The 16757-nt window shown below is 46.2% G+C and overlaps 2 protein-coding genes across 7 annotated transcripts in view; one reads left to right on the forward strand and one right to left on the reverse strand.

The window, feature by feature from the left end:
• lrsam1 (leucine rich repeat and sterile alpha motif containing 1) overlaps positions 1-5797 on the reverse strand; it is a 68237-nt gene extending 62440 nt beyond the window's left edge. For 2 of the 4 annotated variants that reach the window (XR_005943833.1, XM_041193904.1), the window contains exon 1: positions 5531-5796. Coding sequence is in view for 3 of the 4 variants with exons in the window: in XM_041193904.1 (XP_041049838.1) it covers positions 5531-5602 (72 nt within the window). In the remaining variant the exon portion in view is untranslated. Of the gene's footprint in view, positions 1-5530 lie in introns of all 4 variants that reach the window. The other 2 variants (XM_041193905.1, XM_041193903.1) reach the window with 2 other exon arrangements.
• Positions 5798-6189: 392 nt separating this feature from the next.
• The window catches only part of rpl12 (ribosomal protein L12), a 29871-nt gene continuing 19303 nt past the window's right edge, over positions 6190-16757 (forward strand). For 2 of the 3 annotated variants that reach the window (XM_041193600.1, XM_041193599.1), the window contains exons 1-6: positions 6190-6343; positions 8328-8401; positions 8494-8592; positions 12601-12682; positions 13055-13141; positions 13910-14022. In XM_041193600.1, coding sequence (XP_041049534.1) covers positions 6307-6343; positions 8328-8401; positions 8494-8592; positions 12601-12682; positions 13055-13141; positions 13910-14022 — 492 coding nt within the window. In that variant the 5' untranslated portion in view covers positions 6190-6306. Of the gene's footprint in view, positions 6344-8327; positions 8402-8493; positions 8593-12600; positions 12683-13054; positions 13142-13909; positions 14023-14114; positions 14162-16757 lie in introns of those variants that run through there. The other variant, XM_041193601.1, reaches the window with a different exon arrangement.

A 16757-nucleotide genomic window follows, 5' to 3' on the forward strand; every position in this document is an offset into this window, starting at 1 on the left:
GGTGGGGGGGGGGGGGGGGGGGGGGGGGGGGGGGGGGGGGGGGGGGGGTGGGGGTGGTAGAAAGAGGGAGAGAAAATGATAATAAACATGCTTTTAGTGACTAACCAAGTTGATGCATTTAAGGGGAAGTGATACAAATTCATGAGAGAGAAAGAAACCCCAGGTACAACAATAGGGTGAGATGGAGTAGGGCGGAAAGAGGATTGTATGGGCCAGAAACATCGGTATAGAGCTGCTGGGCTGAATGGCCTAATTCTGTGGCTGCCAAGACTGTTGTAACCCACAGCTGCCACTATTGCTTTGGCAGGCTGGTGTATATAAATACAGAATACACCACACCACAGCATTGTTGCAGCTGTGATTGAGATTCGCACCAGTTACAGAGTGAAAACTCCAAATACCTCCATCCCCACAGCTGTCTGCTCAATGATTTAGGCCTTTTTAACATCCAGCCATAAAGAGCAGCACTCGAGCACCTGCAGACCTGTGTAACCTAACAGGCTACATCAAAAGGAGAAAGGGGAAGAAACATTTCCTTATGCTTGCCAAAACCAAGATATTACACAGAATTACATAGAAGGCACAGCAGAGAAACAGGTTATTTAGTTAAACTAGTTTCTGCTAGTTATATCTTTCTATTCACTTTTCCCTCCTATACTCATGTGATTTCCCCTTGAAAGCATCCAAACTATTTGCCTCAACCACTTCTTGTAGCAGCAAGTTCCACATTCTAACCATTAAGAAATTTCTGCTTATGCTCCAATTAGATTTATTTGTAACTATCTTGTATTTATAGCCCCTAGTTTGGATTCTTCCACAAGTGGAAACATTCATCCCACATCCCTGTCCAATACATTAATAATTTTAAAGAACTCAACTGGCCATCTTGACGGATTTCCTTTTCAAAAGGTAAAAAAAGCCAAATCTTTTCCGACAGCTGAGGGCGCCTGTGCCTGCTGTGATGCAACATTTGCGATAGTGTTGACATGGCTATACCCAACCAGGCGAGTGCTGAGTATTCCATCACGCCCCAGCTTGAACCTTGTGGTGAAGAGACTGAGGGGACAGGAGCTAGGCTGCCCATGGTCAATCAGCCCCTCATTCATAGCAAAGTACCCAGCCTTGCTCTATTCTTGCAGCCACAGTTAAGCACAATCTCCCAAGATGTTCAAGGTTGATGACTTAGTGGTGCCATTGAAGGTTAAAGAAAGATGGTGACAATGTGGCATAAATATTATTTGGAACTTGCCAGCTGAAGCCAAGTTAAGGACATATAACAAAGGAGAGTAAAGGACCATCAAACCTATGCACACCATTAAAATTAACCACACAATTGCCAGGAGATGGAATACAAAACACTTAAATATATATTGGACAATGAGAGGTAGGAAGCTGTGGTGATCACCCAGCTTTTATGCTAGTCTGGAAATCTAATGTGGGGTATATAAAACATAACTTCATTAAACAGAGAAGTGTTAACATCTGCACATCCATTTTGGTCATCAGGAAGCGCTTAATCTTAATTGTGCTGCTGGCTGGACAGTCTCCCCCTCTCCATCTACAAACATACAAGTCACCAACAGTCTGCAGCCCATGTTCTCTATCCATTATCTCTAGTTTCACAAAACTCCCTGTCTCAGAATTAAGGTTCTTGTTCTCATCAAATCCTTGCATGATCTCCCCTTTACTGATCTCCACTCTCTGTCCTTTCACGCACCCTTCACTCTCAAAAACTGTTGTCATTCTCTACTCCCTCATAGGCTGCTTCTTCAACCATTCCGCCTGCTCTCTGCATCTTTCTCAGTATCACTGCCATGTCATTCATCTCCCACCAAAATTCTCTTCTGAGCCTCTTTCCTCCCTCCTTCCTCTCACTATCCACTCCAGATAAAAGCGCCTGCAGCTATGTCACTGCACACAATGTTGGATAAACAAAGTAAGCACTGTGATCAACTAACACTCCTCCTTGGACAAGTGAGACAGGCAGCCAGAGAGTCATCACTTTACTCCAGAATGAGATGTTTCAGCAGAGAGAGATTCCCAGCTGGTGAATACAGATCTCTGCATTCTCTCTCTTATGGCTGATGTAGATGGGGAGAATGACAATTGTAATTTTATATTCAGCTGGTTAGGCCAGATAACGACGTCAGAAGCAAGCAAACCTATCACTGTGATCAGGGCCGGTAACCCAGGCGAACCTTCAGCCTTGCACCTCTTCCTCCCACCCCAGAATTAATTTTTGAAAATGAATATTGTGCATTAGTCTGAATAAAAATTCTGCATTTATAATTACAGATTTATTTTACATGAAAAAGGAGAATATTATGATACTGATTGCATATTCTCATTGTTCTACACTTTTCACAGTATATGTACCAGAAAAAGTTAGCATTATAATGTGTAATACAGCCACATGATGCAATACTATGTGTTCCTTTAACAGTTACTAAATGACTATGTGCAATTTACACAATCAATAACCATCATGATAGAGTGGGCTAGATTAAATTATATTCTTTGATATTAGTTACTGGTTTGCAGTTTTGGTATAGTCGTCTAGATGTACAAATTTGTAAAACTGTCACACACAAAGTGAGGCACATAATGTAAAATTTTGGAAAGACCTCAGTGGAAGTATATATGTATGTCAGTACATGTGGGTGTGTACCAATATCTAGACCTTTCATTCCCAATGCTGAAGCCTTTTGGTTTATTTATACAGATGTATATATAGGTTCATGGATAGTTCATTCAGGTTTTTCCCACCATTCCCGCCCTCCAAATTTTGCCACTCTAGCGGACCATTTAATTGCCTAGAGGTTGCACCGATCCCGACAGTGATGCTTCCTCCATATTTGTGAATCAGTCGCTATATGTTCTGATGAAGAGTCATACGGACTCGAAACATCAACTGTATCCCTCTCCACAGATACTGTCAGACCTGCTGAGTTTTTCCAAGTATTTTTGTTTTTGTTCTGGATTTCCAGCATCCGCAGTATTTTTCTTGGTCTGTTCTGAGCACACTGGAGTTTTTAATTTTCCATTTGTGCATCAAGTATCCACACTGGTTTGTAAAGGTGTGGAGTAGGTTAGGGCTTCAGGGATGGGTGAGCCGGGTTACACTCAGTAGCCCTCACCCCTGTGATCAAACTACTTGGCTGTCAACAATCACTCCATCTCCTTTCACAGATAAACCTGTTTTAAACAGCGCAGAGGCTCTTAAATGATGAGGGAAAAATTGTCCATCAACTGCTGTCATCAGCCTTAGGAGATGAAGCATTTTTTATGGGGAAAAATATAAACTCCCATGAGATCAAAGTGTCAGCAGGGATTTAAATCATCGGGATGTTAATTGTTGACAAAGGAGAGCTGATTATGGCAAGAGTCAGAGCCGCTTAGCTGGCCCCACCCAGCCTAGTGGCCTCTCCCACCGACCACCTCCCTGCCCCAGCCCGGCCCCCCTCTCTTCTCCCTCCCCCACCTCACCCCAGCACCCCCCACCTCTCTTCTCCCTCCCCTCCTCACCCCAGCCCCCCTCTCTTCTCCCTCTACCCACCCCACCCCCCCCTCACCCCGGCCCCCTTCTCTTCTCCCTCCCCCACACCCCCCCTCACCAGAGCCCCCCTCTCTTCTCCCTCTACCCACCCCCACCCCCTCTCACCCCGGCCCCCTTCTCTTCTCCCTCCCCCCTCTCTTCTCCCTCACCCCCACCCCCCCTCTTCTCCCTCCCCCCCCACCCCCCCTCTTCTCCCTCCCCCCCCACCCCCCCTCACACCGCACCCCCCCCCTTCTCCCTCACCCCCACCCCCCCTCACCCCGGCCCCCCTCTCTTCTTCCTCCCCCCCCACCCCCCCTCACCCCGGCCCCCCTCTCTTCTCCCTCACCCCCACCCCCCTCACCCCGGCCCCCCTCTCTTCTCCCTCCCCCCCACCCCACCTCACCCCGGCCCCCCCACTCTTCTCCCTCCCCCCCACCCCACCTCACCCCGGCCCCCCCACTCTTCTCCCTCCCCCCCCACCCCACCTCACCCCGGCCCCCCCACTCTTCTCCCTCCCCCCCACCCCACCTCACCCCGGCCCCCCCACTCTTCTCCCCCCGCCCCCCCTCACCCTGGCCCCCCATCCCGCCCCCCCCCTTCTCTCCCCCCACCCCCCTCACCCTAGACCCCCTCTCTTCTCCCGCCCCCTCTCTTCTCCCACCGCCCTCACCCCAGCCCCCCTCTCTTCTCCCACCGCCCTCACCCCACCCCCCCTCTCTTCTCCCACCACCCTCACCCCACCCCCCACTCTTCTCCCACCACCCTCACCCCACCCCCCACTCTTCTCCCACCACCCTCACCCCACCCCCCACTCTTCTCCCACCACCCTCACCCCACCCCCCACTCTTCTCCCACCACCCTCACCCCACCCCCCACTCTTCTCCCACCACCCTCACCCCACCCCCCACTCTTCTCCCACCACCCTCACCCCACCCCCCACTCTTCTCCCACCACCCTCACCCCACCCCCCACTCTTCTCCCACCACCCTCACCCCACCCCCCACTCTTCTCCCACCACCCTCACCCCACCCCCCACTCTTCTCCCACCACCCTCACCCCACCCCCCACTCTTCTCCCACCACCCTCACCCCACCCCCCACTCTTCTCCCACCACCCTCACCCCACCCCCCACTCTTCTCCCACCACCCTCACCCCACCCCCCACTCTTCTCCCACCACCCTCACCCCACCCCCCACTCTTCTCCCACCACCCTCACCCCACCCCCCACTCTTCTCCCACCACCCTCACCCCACCCCCCACTCTTCTCCCACCACCCTCACCCCACCCCCCACTCTTCTCCCACCACCCTCACCCCACCCCCCACTCTTCTCCCACCACCCTCACCCCACCCCCCACTCTTCTCCCACCACCCTCACCCCACCCCCCCACTCTTCTCCCACCACCCTCACCCCACCCCCCACTCTTCTCCCACCACCCTCACCCCACCCCCCACTCTTCTCCCACCACCCTCACCCCACCCCCCACTCTTCTCCCACCACCCTCACCCCACCCCCCACTCTTCTCCCACCACCCTCACCCCACCCCCCACTCTTCTCCCTCCCACCCTCACCCCCCACTCTTCTCCCTCCCACCCCACCCCCCACTCTTCTCCCTCCCACCCTTCTCCCTCCTCCCCCCACTCTTCTCCCTCCTCCCCCCCACCCCAACCCCCACTCTTCTCCCTCCTCCCCACCCCCCCCACTCTTCTCCCTCCTCCCCCCCCCCACTCTTCTCCCCCCACCCCCGGCCCCTCTCGCTTCTCCCCCCACCCCAGCCCCCCTCGCTTCTCCCCCCACCCCGGCCCCCCTCGCTTCTCCCCCCACCCCGGCCCCCCTCGCTTCTCCCCCCACCCCGGCCCCCCTCTCTTCTCCCCCAACCCCAGTCCCTCTCTCCTTCCCTCCCCGCACCCCCCCCCCCCCCCCCCCCCCCCTCGCCCCGGCCTCCCTCTCTTTTCCCTCTTCCTCACCCCCCTTCCCCCCACAGTCCCCTCACCAGGCACATCTGATATTCCAGCCGTTTCCGCGCCTCTTCAGTCTGCTTCTTCTTCCGAGAGAACAACATCATTTCGGGCCGAAGCTCCGCCAGACCCCGCGGGGAGCGGTCCCGGGCAGCAGCTGAGAGCTGGGGGTGCAGATGGAGAGACCTTCAGCCGGTCCGTCCGGCTGCTGCGGCGCTGATTCGGCTCCCGTTCGCCCGGAGTAGCGACTGAGATCGGACGGAGTTCCGCCTCCCGTCACTCCTCCAGAGCTAACAAGCAGCCACAGCAAGGCAAGAGGCGCCACTTTCACCAACAAGTACCAAGCGAAAAACAAGAAGTGTCACATATGTTGACCTCCCAAACTCCCAACGTCAAGAAGTAATGAGAGAATGCAAGAGATGCCCCTCTATTCCTTTACCTCCAAACTCCCGTCACTCGATAACAGCTTATAGACAGGAGAATAAGAACCATTGTGTTTCTGTTGTAAATATTTATGAAGTATTGTACATTTTATTTTTTTTGAAACTTTCTGATAAACTTGCCGCTCGGCTTATTTTGATTCGTTCGGATGGTTAGGCTATGATTTTTTTTTTGCCTCACACAATATGGCGGCATGGCAGGGCCGCTCAGAGATCTCGCGAGAGCTGGGTCGAGTATATAAGGCGGCAGCAGCAGCTACTGGTCCCTCTTACTGTGCCAGTTGGGTGACGGTGCAACTGTTTTTCGGTCGTCCCGAATCCGGGTTCATCCGACACCGAAACCGCACGCCGGTGCAGTAAACAACGCCAGGATGCCTCCTAAATTCGATCCCAACGAAATTAAAATCGGTGTGTACGTGGGGGTTGAGGAGGGGGGAGAGAAATCTGACAGCCGGGCCTCGGGTTGTTGCGGGGGCGGTGGAAAGCCTGAGGCCTGAGCTTAGGCCCGGGCACGTGTGTTCGGTGTCTCCGCGGATTCTAGGCCACAGGCTGCGGGCGATCTCTGCCGTGGGCTCCCCCGCCCCTGCCTCGCCTAGCCCGGGTAAGTTTGTTTCGCTGTTCCTGGAGTGGCAGCAGTTTGAGCTGTACCCCCACCAGCTTAATATCCCGCCGGCGCTTCCAACCATTTGACAGGTTTTAATATAAAACAAAAAGCAGAAAATGCTGGAAACACTCAGCAGGCCGGGCAGCACCTGTGGAGAGAAACACAGCTAACGTTTCTAGTTCGTCTGACTTCTTTCTGTTTTTACTTCAGACATCCCCAGTATTTTTTATTATATTGACAGGGTTTAAGCTGCGCCGCCCACCCGAGTTGCCAGTTTGCCCTGCTTCCCTTTTATTATGTGGTATGTAACTTCGCAGTTGGCGTCCTGCTGTTTGTTGCACTGACTTTGATTTCATTTCAAAGTTATTCATTGTAGGTGGGTAAATCTTTCTGTGGAGTTTTGGAAACCCTCTCCTGTGTAGTATGCCCATTACTACAGGATGGTTATCAAAAAAACTGTTCAGTGGTTAGTTTTTGAGTTCCTGCATTTTTAAATGGAGGCATGCAGCAAGTACTGGAGCCCAAACAACAATGTTACGTAAAGAGCAATGTTATGTGAACATCATTGCCAATAGCCCATTTAATCTGCACAAAATCCTGTCTTGGACATGACATTAAATCGAAGTGAAAATTTCTTCACTTGGGAGATTGGGAATCTTTAGTGTTCTCTATCTGAGGGTTGCATAACCATTGAGTATATTCAAGGAGGAGGTCAGTACATTTGTGGACTTGAGGAAATCGAGTGATACAGGAACAGGATGAGGAAACTGAGTTGTCAAATGATTGGCTGCAATTTTTATTGAATGGTAAAGCAGGCTTGAAGGGTTGGAATGGCCTACTCTTTTACTCATCACTGTCAAATCCTGAAAGCCTCTACTAATCCAACACCATCCTCAGCACACCTTCAATGTGAGTACTGCTGTTGTTCAACAAGATCCATCACCCCCATTTGAGGACAGCTGGGGATGATTGATCAATAGCTCCCTGTTCCTAAAAACCAAGAGAATTTCTTTTAATTGCAGTTGAGTTTGACTTGGGCTTGTTCATGTCCAAACAGCTGTTTCTAGTTCTTACAGTATTGGATTGTCAGGATTTTCTTCAACTTCATACATGCCAAATAGAGCATTCAGTTCTGGTGTTGGGATTCTTGCAGCCAGCTCAGAATTATTTTGCCTTTCCCATCTTTTTGCAGGGAAAAGGCTGGAGTAGAACTACTTGAATTACTCTTGCAGAGAGCTGGCACAAACATGATAGACTGAATGGCCTCTTGTAACCTGTATTTCAGGTGTAGGATGTTGAATTTTGGACTAAATTAAAATTAGATTTGTTCCTTAAATTGGGCTGGTATCACCCAGATTGTAACAAATTTGTGCCCTTAGACATGTAGAATCTGCACTCAAATGTTAAAATAAGCTGTCTAGCCATCAAGAGTTGGTGATTGCTCACTAGCGTACTCCTCTATAAAAGTACTCAATATCAGAGTGCTGAGGGCATTGGGTATTTGATTTTTTTGGGGGGCTAGAGTGTGGTGAGCCAGGTAATTTGGAGTGTTCCTTGTAGCCAGTTTTTAAAATGATTAATTTGGAGCTTTTATATCAGAGTTTAAAGGGTGCCTAATTAGAGAAAGCTTTTGTCTACAAAGACTGGTTTTGTAAAATGCTAGCCCCAACCCTCAAAGTCATACAACAATGGGGATTAGTGAGTCTGCTAGCATGGGGAATTCAGATGAATGAGCAGTAGTTTGGCATTTGTAAAGCATGCCTGCTTGACCGTCTTTTGTCTCCACAGTGTACCTCAGATGCACTGGGGGTGAAGTTGGTGCTACCTCATCCCTGGCTCCCAAGATTGGCCCACTGGGTCTGGTGAGTGTGCCCCCTTTCTTTACATTGATCTCAGATGACTGCTGGCAGCTCTTTTCCATTTCAAATTTTCCCTCCTTTTTCCCCTTGTTTAGTCTCCCAAGAAGGTCGGCGATGACATTGCCAAGGCTACAGGTGACTGGAAAGGCCTGCGTATCACGATCAAGCTGACTATTCAGAACAGACAGGCACAGGTAAGGTGGTGGGGTGGGTAGCGTGAGTTTGTTGCATGTTACTTGTGCCCTGACTAACCTTTTCCAGTTATAGTAGAAAGGCTGAGTTTCTGATTTATTGTGTATTCTCGTAGCATACCTGAAAAGTATTACAGCACAACCTGGGAATACCAGGTATTGGGAGAGATGTACAGTAGGACAGTTAGGAGGGTGTGACTGCGAGTGAGGCAGGTAAAGGGACCCAGAGGCAGGAGCGCAGGATTGTGCAAAGAGTGAGTTTCCAGACAGCTTTGTTGCCTACCTGGTGCCAGGGCTTGGGACATCTGCTTGGAGCTGGAGCAGAACTTGCAGTGAGAGGGGAATGGTCTAGTGGTTGTTGTCTGTGTATCAACAACATAAGCAGGATGAGGAAGGAGGCTCTGTTTAGTCAGTATGATGAGCTATGCAGCAAATTAAGAAGCAGAACCTTAGGTAATTTCTGGATTATTACCTGAGCCATGTGCAAGTTGGCATAGGACAGATGAGATTACAGAAATTAATGCATGGCTCAATGACTGGTTTGGGAGCAGTGGATTCTGGTTTGTGGGGCACTGGCACCAGTATTGGGGAAAGTGGGACCTGTACCATTGGTACAGTCTACACCTGAACTATGCTGGGCTGGTGTCCTCGCAAGCTGCCTAACTAGGGAAGTGGAGGGGGTTTTAAACTGAATAGTGGAGGCAATGGATCAAATTTGGGAAGATGTAGTAAACCAGAGTAGAGACAAGGCAAGAGAGACTGGTATTAATGTGGGAAATGGTAAACATACTGACAGGAAGAGACAGAGTACAATTCTAAGAGTAAATTAGATAAGGCTGGATGCTAAAAAAAAACAAAACTAAAGGCTCTGTATCTAAACGCACATTTCTATTTGCACTGTTTTGTTTCAAATGCAATAAATAAGTACGATTTGATAGCCAATATAGAGATGTGGCTATGGAATGACATAGTTGGGATCTGAATATTGAAGGGTATGTGACATTTAGAAAGGACGGGAAGTTGGGAAAAGGTGGAGGGGTTGCTCTGTTAATTAATGATGGTATTGGCGCATTAGAGAGGGGTGACCTAAGTTTAGGAAACCAGGATGTAGAAGCGGTTTGTGTTGACATGAGGAATGATAAAGGCAAGAAGGCACTTGTGGGAGTGGTGTACAGGCCCTCTAACTACACAGTAGGACAGGGTATAAAGAGATAATGGGAACTTGCCAGAAAGGTTCATCAATAATCATGGGGATTTTAATTATATATAGACTGGAAGAATCAGGTGGGCAAAGGTAGCGCGGATCAGTTCATAGAATGTTTTTGGGATAGTTTCTCAGAACAGTATGTTCTGGAGCCAACCAGAGAGCAGGCTACAGTAGACCTGGTAATGAGCAACGAGGTGGATTAATTGATAACCTCCTAGTGAAAGCACCCCTAGGTAGCAGCAATTATATTGAATTTTACATTCATTTTGAGGGAGAAATGAGTGTGTCCAAGATTAATATTTTAAACTTAAATAAGAGCAATTACGGGGGCATGAAAGCAGAGCTAGCTAAAGTGAACTGGCGAATGAAATTAGGGATATGTCAAAAGTTGAGTGGCAAACTTCAAAGGGATATTTCAGAATATACACATCCCAATGAGAAAGAAATCCCATGGGGAGGGGCCCACCATCCGTGGTTAACTAAAAGCGTTAAAGGCAGTATCAAACTTGAAGAAAAAGCATATAATTATGCAAAGATGGGTAGCAGGTCAGAAGATTGGAAAGAATGTAAATCACAGCAAAGAATGACAAAGATTAAGGAGGGAAAAATTAGCATGAGAGAAAGCTAGCTAGTAATATAAAGATGGATTGTAAGAGTTTCTATAGATATTTAAATAAAAGGTAACAAACTTGGCATTGGTCCTATAGTGTGTGTGTCTGGGGAATTGGTAACAAAGCAGGAAGATGACAGATGAATTAATCAGGTACTTTACTTCGTTCTTCACTATAGAAGACACAAGTAACATCCCAGAAATAGCTGTAAATCAGTAAATGGAATGGAGGGAGGAACTTGGAAAATTACACTCGCCGGGAAAGTGGTATTGAGCAATTTGTTGGGGCTGTGGATGGACTTCACCCTAAGGCCTTGAAAGAACTGGCTAGTGAGATGCATTGGTTTTAATTTTTCAAAATTTCCTAGATTGGGAAAAGGTTCCATTAGCTTGGAAAATAGCAAATATAACTCCTTTATTCAAAAAGGGAGGGGGACAGAAAGCAGGAAACTTTAGCTCAGTTAACCTAACATCTGTCATGGGAAAATGTTAAGCTATTATTAAAGATGTTATAGCAGGGCACTTGGAAAAATTCAAGTCAATCAGGCAAAGTCAACATGGTTTTGTAAAGGGAAATCATGTTTAACCAATTTATTGGAGCTCTTTGAAGGAGTCACATGTGCTGTGTAAAAAAGCTTATTATCTAAATGTGAGAGATTGCAGAGCCTGAGATTCAGAGGGGTCTGGTTGTCCTAGGGCATGAATCACAAGGTTAGTATGCAGGTACAGCAGGTAATTAGGAAATCTAATGGAATGTCATCATTTGTGAGGGGAATTGATTATAAGTAGAGAGGTTATGCTTCAGTTGTACAGAGCATTGGTGAGACTACATATGGAATATTGTGTACTGTACTGCTTTCCTTATTTAAAAGATGTAAATGCTTTAGCAGTTCAGAGAAGGCTTACTAGACTAATACCAGGATTGGTTGGGTTGTCTTATAAGGTTGGACAGGTTTGGCTTGTATCCACTGGAATTTGGAAAAGGTGACTTCATTGAAACCTTTAAGATTCTGAGGGGTGTTGACAGGGTGGATGTGGAGATGATGTTTCCTCTTGTGGGAGAATCTAGAACTAGGAGTTACTGCTTAAAAAAAATAAGGGGTCGGTCATTTAAGACAGAAGAAATATTTAAGGCAGAGCTAGATAGTTTCTTGACTAACAAGGGGATGAAAGGTTATTGGGGGTAGGCAGGAATGTGGGGTTGAGGTTACATTCAGGTCAGCCATTGTTTTATTGAATTGTGGAGCAGGCTTGAGGGGCCAAGTGGCCTTCTCCTAATTTGTATGTTAATAGTTGTTCTGCTGTAACTAGTCCAATGTTTTCCAGTTAATACCCAACGTATCTCAGTAGGGTGTGTAAGACTCTCTTTAGATCTCTGCTGATTTTCAGCCAGCCTAGTTGCTAACTGTATAAAGCCATGGCTGCTGCTTTTCCCAAGCTGCTATCTTTTTGCTTCTGCTAAGGCTGCTTAGACCACTGGAGCCAAAATATAGCTGAGTCTTGCTTATCCATTTGGTCCATTGTGAAATCCTGGATGGCAAGCTATTTGTCTATGGATGACATTAAATCCCCACTATTATTTGCATGAGACTTGCATGAGCATTCCTGTTTAACATGAAATGCTGGTTTATGATGGAAAAAGGAGCCCTTGCTATTGTTTCCATTGTCCTCTAGGCCAGTGTGTGTATGTAACTGCATCAGTCAGTGGGGCTGTGGTCTCATAACCTTGTAAGTGACGTGCACAGCAGGTTGCTGGGGACAGGTTGTTCAAGTAATATGAGAAGTACCTTGCAGAATATTTGTGAAAAGTGGTTGAGATTCATTATACTGGTGTGACTGATGTTGAGTAATCTAGACATATATGGCTGGAGAGTGGCGATGGGGATTTTGTACCTGAATCTATTCCAGTTACACCTGTTACTGGTGTGCATGGGTTGGGTGGGGGTAGAGAAAGGTTTTCTGCATATTCTTTGCAGGCAGAGTATGTTTGCAGTCCTTTGTTATGGGGTCGAAATATCTTCCTGAACACACTTCTATGCAATTGACACAGGACGTGGATGATGTAGCTGTGCAAACTGCAGTGAGTGGTTAAGGTGCTTTAGTTGAGAATGTATTGCTGACTTTTGTAGAAGTTCTAGTTTTGTTTTGTGTTCACCACTGTATCCTGCACTGACAACTGTATTTCAATTCATAGATTGAGGTTGTCCCATCAGCTTCTGCCCTCATCATCAAAGCCCTTAAGGAACCACCCCGTGACAGGAAAAAGCAAAAGAACAGTAAGTAGCAATCCAGGCTACAAGGAAGCCCAGTGCTTTTCAGTTTGCCTCTTCTGTGTAACATTAATTGTCTGTGATTCAAAGTTTAGTGTGAGTGTTTCTTTGTATAAAAGGGCCACTTGTTTTCTTCTACTTGCCAGGCAAGTTTTAGGGTCAAACGTTAGTGAAGTGCTAATGTTTGACTATTTTTAAACTTGCTCCTCTTCCTCCTGGATGTACTGATTTTAAGTTGTGGTTCCCTGCAGTTTAAATCAGAAACGAGGCTAGTCTGTCACTTACTGGCCACTGAATTTACCTGCTGGTGATGCAGTTGGCCTGTTGTCAATGGGCAGGGGTGTGTGTATTAATTGTGGTGTTGATTCTTTTTTCTAGTTAAACACACTGGCAGCATCACCTTTGATGAGGTGGTTAATATTGCCCGACAGATGAGGCACCGTTCTCTGGCCAGGGAACTTACAGGTGGGTACTGACTGCAGTGCAATGAGTGATGTCATCTACCATATACTTGTGTGAGCATTGAGTTTTGAGACCAATTTTTTAGCTAGAATGTGAAGGGATCAACTTTTGCACAGGTAATGTTTTTGAAGGGCTTTTTCCAAACATACCTGCCCAGCACATTTACCTTTTGAATCCTTTTTAGAGCTATGTTAATGGGGAAAGATGTCCTCACCAGCTGTTTACTTTTAGTAAGGAGCCATCTTGCCAAATCCCCCAGGAGAGGAACCAGCAGTGTCAGCTGGGCCTGAGGTTTCAATGCTGCTTGGGAGCCAGGGAAACGGAAGGGCCATGCTGTTGGAAAATGTCATGTTGATGGCTTGCTGCAGGGGGATTACACTGAGTTGGCATTCATAAGAGCCCATTGGCAAGGCCTTTGTCCTCAGCCTTCCTGGGGACCAGAGACTATGATGAGGACACAACACCCAGGTGAAGTTTGCTCTGGAAGTTGCTCCCTGTATCCTATTTCCATGTCTGCTGTTCATTATTTTTCTGATCTGTGCCCCCTGCTCCCCAAAATCAAAATTGACCATTCTTTCAGCCTTGACTTGACAAGTAGGAACTGTTGGAAGTATGGCAGTAACATTTTACTGAATATTGAATTAGTTTTATGCTTTGGTTTTGGACTTTTTGGGCTGAAAAAGTAGTGTTGACTTTGACATGAGTATATGCAGCATTCAATGCTAAATTGGTGGAATAGGTAAAAGGCAGACTATTTGTTTGTAACCACAGGAACCGTGAAGGAAATCCTGGGAACTGCCCAGTCCATTGGTTGCAACATTGATGGGAAACACCCCCACAGTGTGATTGACGATATCAACCAGGGCAAGATAGAGTGTCCTTCTGTAAGTTTGTTTTTTGGATTGTCTTGTACTCCAATGATTTTTTTGACCCATGTTTTCCAAGTTACTGACATTTTGTTTCTTCCTTCCAACAGGAGTGAATTGGAAATTCTATGAAACTAATTTCCAAATAAAGTATTTTTAAAAAAACTAAACATGTTGGTGTACTAATGTTTGGTTTCTATAGTGAATGCTAATATCAAATCCAAGTTAGCACTTTTAGTCACTACTTTCAACAATTCCAGAATGTTCATCTAGGAGGGAGGTTGCTAGATCACTTTATAACAAACACATTTTCTGGGCCTTGCGCTATGTCTGGATAAGATTTTGTTTGTAGCCTAATGAATTGTGTTGGTTTATGGCTTTATTATACACAATTCTGTCTGGTTTGGGATGCTTGGACCCCATTTGATTGAATGATACATTTGTCACCAGAGTAGCAATTCAGGCTTGAGTTAATGTAACTTTTAGATTGGAATATCTCTGGCTTCATGCTGCACTGCACTAAAATTCAACTTGAGGTAATCTATCAGACTTGGCTCCCAATAACCCCCTGGTGGTCAAGTTTCTTGGTTGACAAGTTACAAAAACTGTTGACTTTAGCTAACCCTACTGCAGGATCTGCAACCTGCTGATAGCAAGGTACCATGGTCAAAGCAAAGGCATGCTGCTGGGTCTCAATCTCAAGGCAACAGTTAGCCATTCATGAACCTCAAAACTGAAGGCATCAAAAGAAGATAGCTTTGAGCCACACTGAAGGTGCATTGTTGACATTCATGGATAGTCACAAGTTTCCCACAAGGCTATCCAGAATCATAGGTTTGAATACATAGGTCAGGCAGGAAATGGAGAAAATGTTTCATTCCTCCACAGATGCTGTATATCTGCAGTATATTTCTTCAAACACATCCTTGGGAATAGCAACATGTGATCTGTTTTTTCCCCAACAACTTTTCATTGACAGTCCAGCTAACAAAGGGATTAGACTGAGAAATCCTACTTCTGTGGTGGGATTGATGACTGATAATATGGCAGCCAGACAATTACAATTATTACCCTTTTCATGATAAGTAGCCTTAAACACAGTTTAAGAATTTCTAATCCCATCAGCAGCCTCAACCTGAATCTACTACGAGCCCATGGCATTCAATTATGGAGTTTGTAACTCTTGGAGTACAAACACGTTTCCATCTGTTTCAGATGAAGTTACATTGTTTCATAGTTTGCTATTGTGAGATTTGAACTCTTGATACTCTTTTGAGTAAACCTGTTTCCATCTGTTTCAGATGAAGTTACATTGTTTCATAGTTTGCCATTGTGAGATTTGAACTCTTGATACTCTTTTGAGTAAACCTGTTTCCATCTGTTTCAGATGAAGTTACATTGTTTCATAGTTTGCCATTGTGAGATTTGAACTCTTGATCTTGGGGTTACAAGCCCAGTACCATAATCACTTGGCTATTTAGGCCAAGCATTATTGTTATTGTACCAAGGACCACTTAGTCACATCCATAATTGAGTCCCTCCCATTTAATCCAATGCTACCTACATACCCACAAGAAATCTAGCAGCATAAAGTACACCAGTTTTGCCTGTGACAGATTGGCACTATGCTATACCCACAAGAGGGTTACCTTTAAGAGGCTGTCACTAATCACTAAAAGTAGTCATTAATGCAATGTACTTAATTCCACAGTAAGGTTAGATATATTCATGCTTTGAGCTCAGTTTCTACCTGTATGAAGTGAGCCTACATTTTCTACTTCTGATCATTTTTGCACATTTCCAAAATCCTTTTTCACTTAAATTGGGAAAGGAGCTTAGACTGTTCTGTACAGCAAGACTGAAGTGTTATTATAATAAACTGATTCAGGTTCAATAGCTGGTCACTCCTAGAGTGCCCAAAAGATCTAACTGGCTACTTCTTCAACATGGTGCCCAGTGGTAACATCAACCACAGGCACAGGGGTCACTTCCAATGCCACTCAGCTGTACCTCTCAACAGACTCCCAATAGACTTACCAGTCTCACTTTCCTCTTAGTGGGAATACAAACAATATTTCTGACTTTGCCACTGAGCACTGATTGCATCCTTTTCCAAGCCACTACGAGTATTGTTTGACCCTGAGCTGAATTTCTTAGCTGTCATCTCCATTACAAAGTTAGCCTACTTCCAACACTGCAACTGTTGGCTCTCCAGCTGTTGACCCTTATACATTCCTTTTCTGCCTTAATTACAATGGTCTCCGATCTCAAGACCAGCTCAGCAGCTGTTGCCCAATTCCTTTTGCATATTCACCCACCATCCTAATTGGAGATTAAGAGCAATTTAAAATTACTATCCCAGTCTTTGAATCACCATAACCCCATTAGCTTTACACTTTTCACATTATTTGCTCCTCTAGCCTTGTGCGTTTCCACCAACACCCCCCCCCCCCCCCAACCTAGGTCTTCCTGACATTCCCTCCTTAAACTTCCCCCTCCTTTATAGATTCTCTTTAAAACCCATCTGACCAAACTTCCCTTCCAACCTCTAGCTAGGCATCCATTTTCCCTATTCCTCAGTGAAACAGCTTGGGATTTATCCTCCCATGTTTAAGGCACTAGTCAAATTAAAATTATTGTTCCCATAAAGCTCAGTACCAAAAGCTAGATCTAAGTTACTACTTGTCAATGTTAAATCCAAGTAAAATGTATAATTAATACAAAGCTATAACATATAGTTAGCGAAACCATGA

This window comes from Carcharodon carcharias, chromosome 8 (genome assembly GCF_017639515.1).
Source record: "Carcharodon carcharias isolate sCarCar2 chromosome 8, sCarCar2.pri, whole genome shotgun sequence".
In the NCBI taxonomy this organism is placed as follows: Eukaryota; Metazoa; Chordata; class Chondrichthyes; order Lamniformes; family Lamnidae; genus Carcharodon; species Carcharodon carcharias.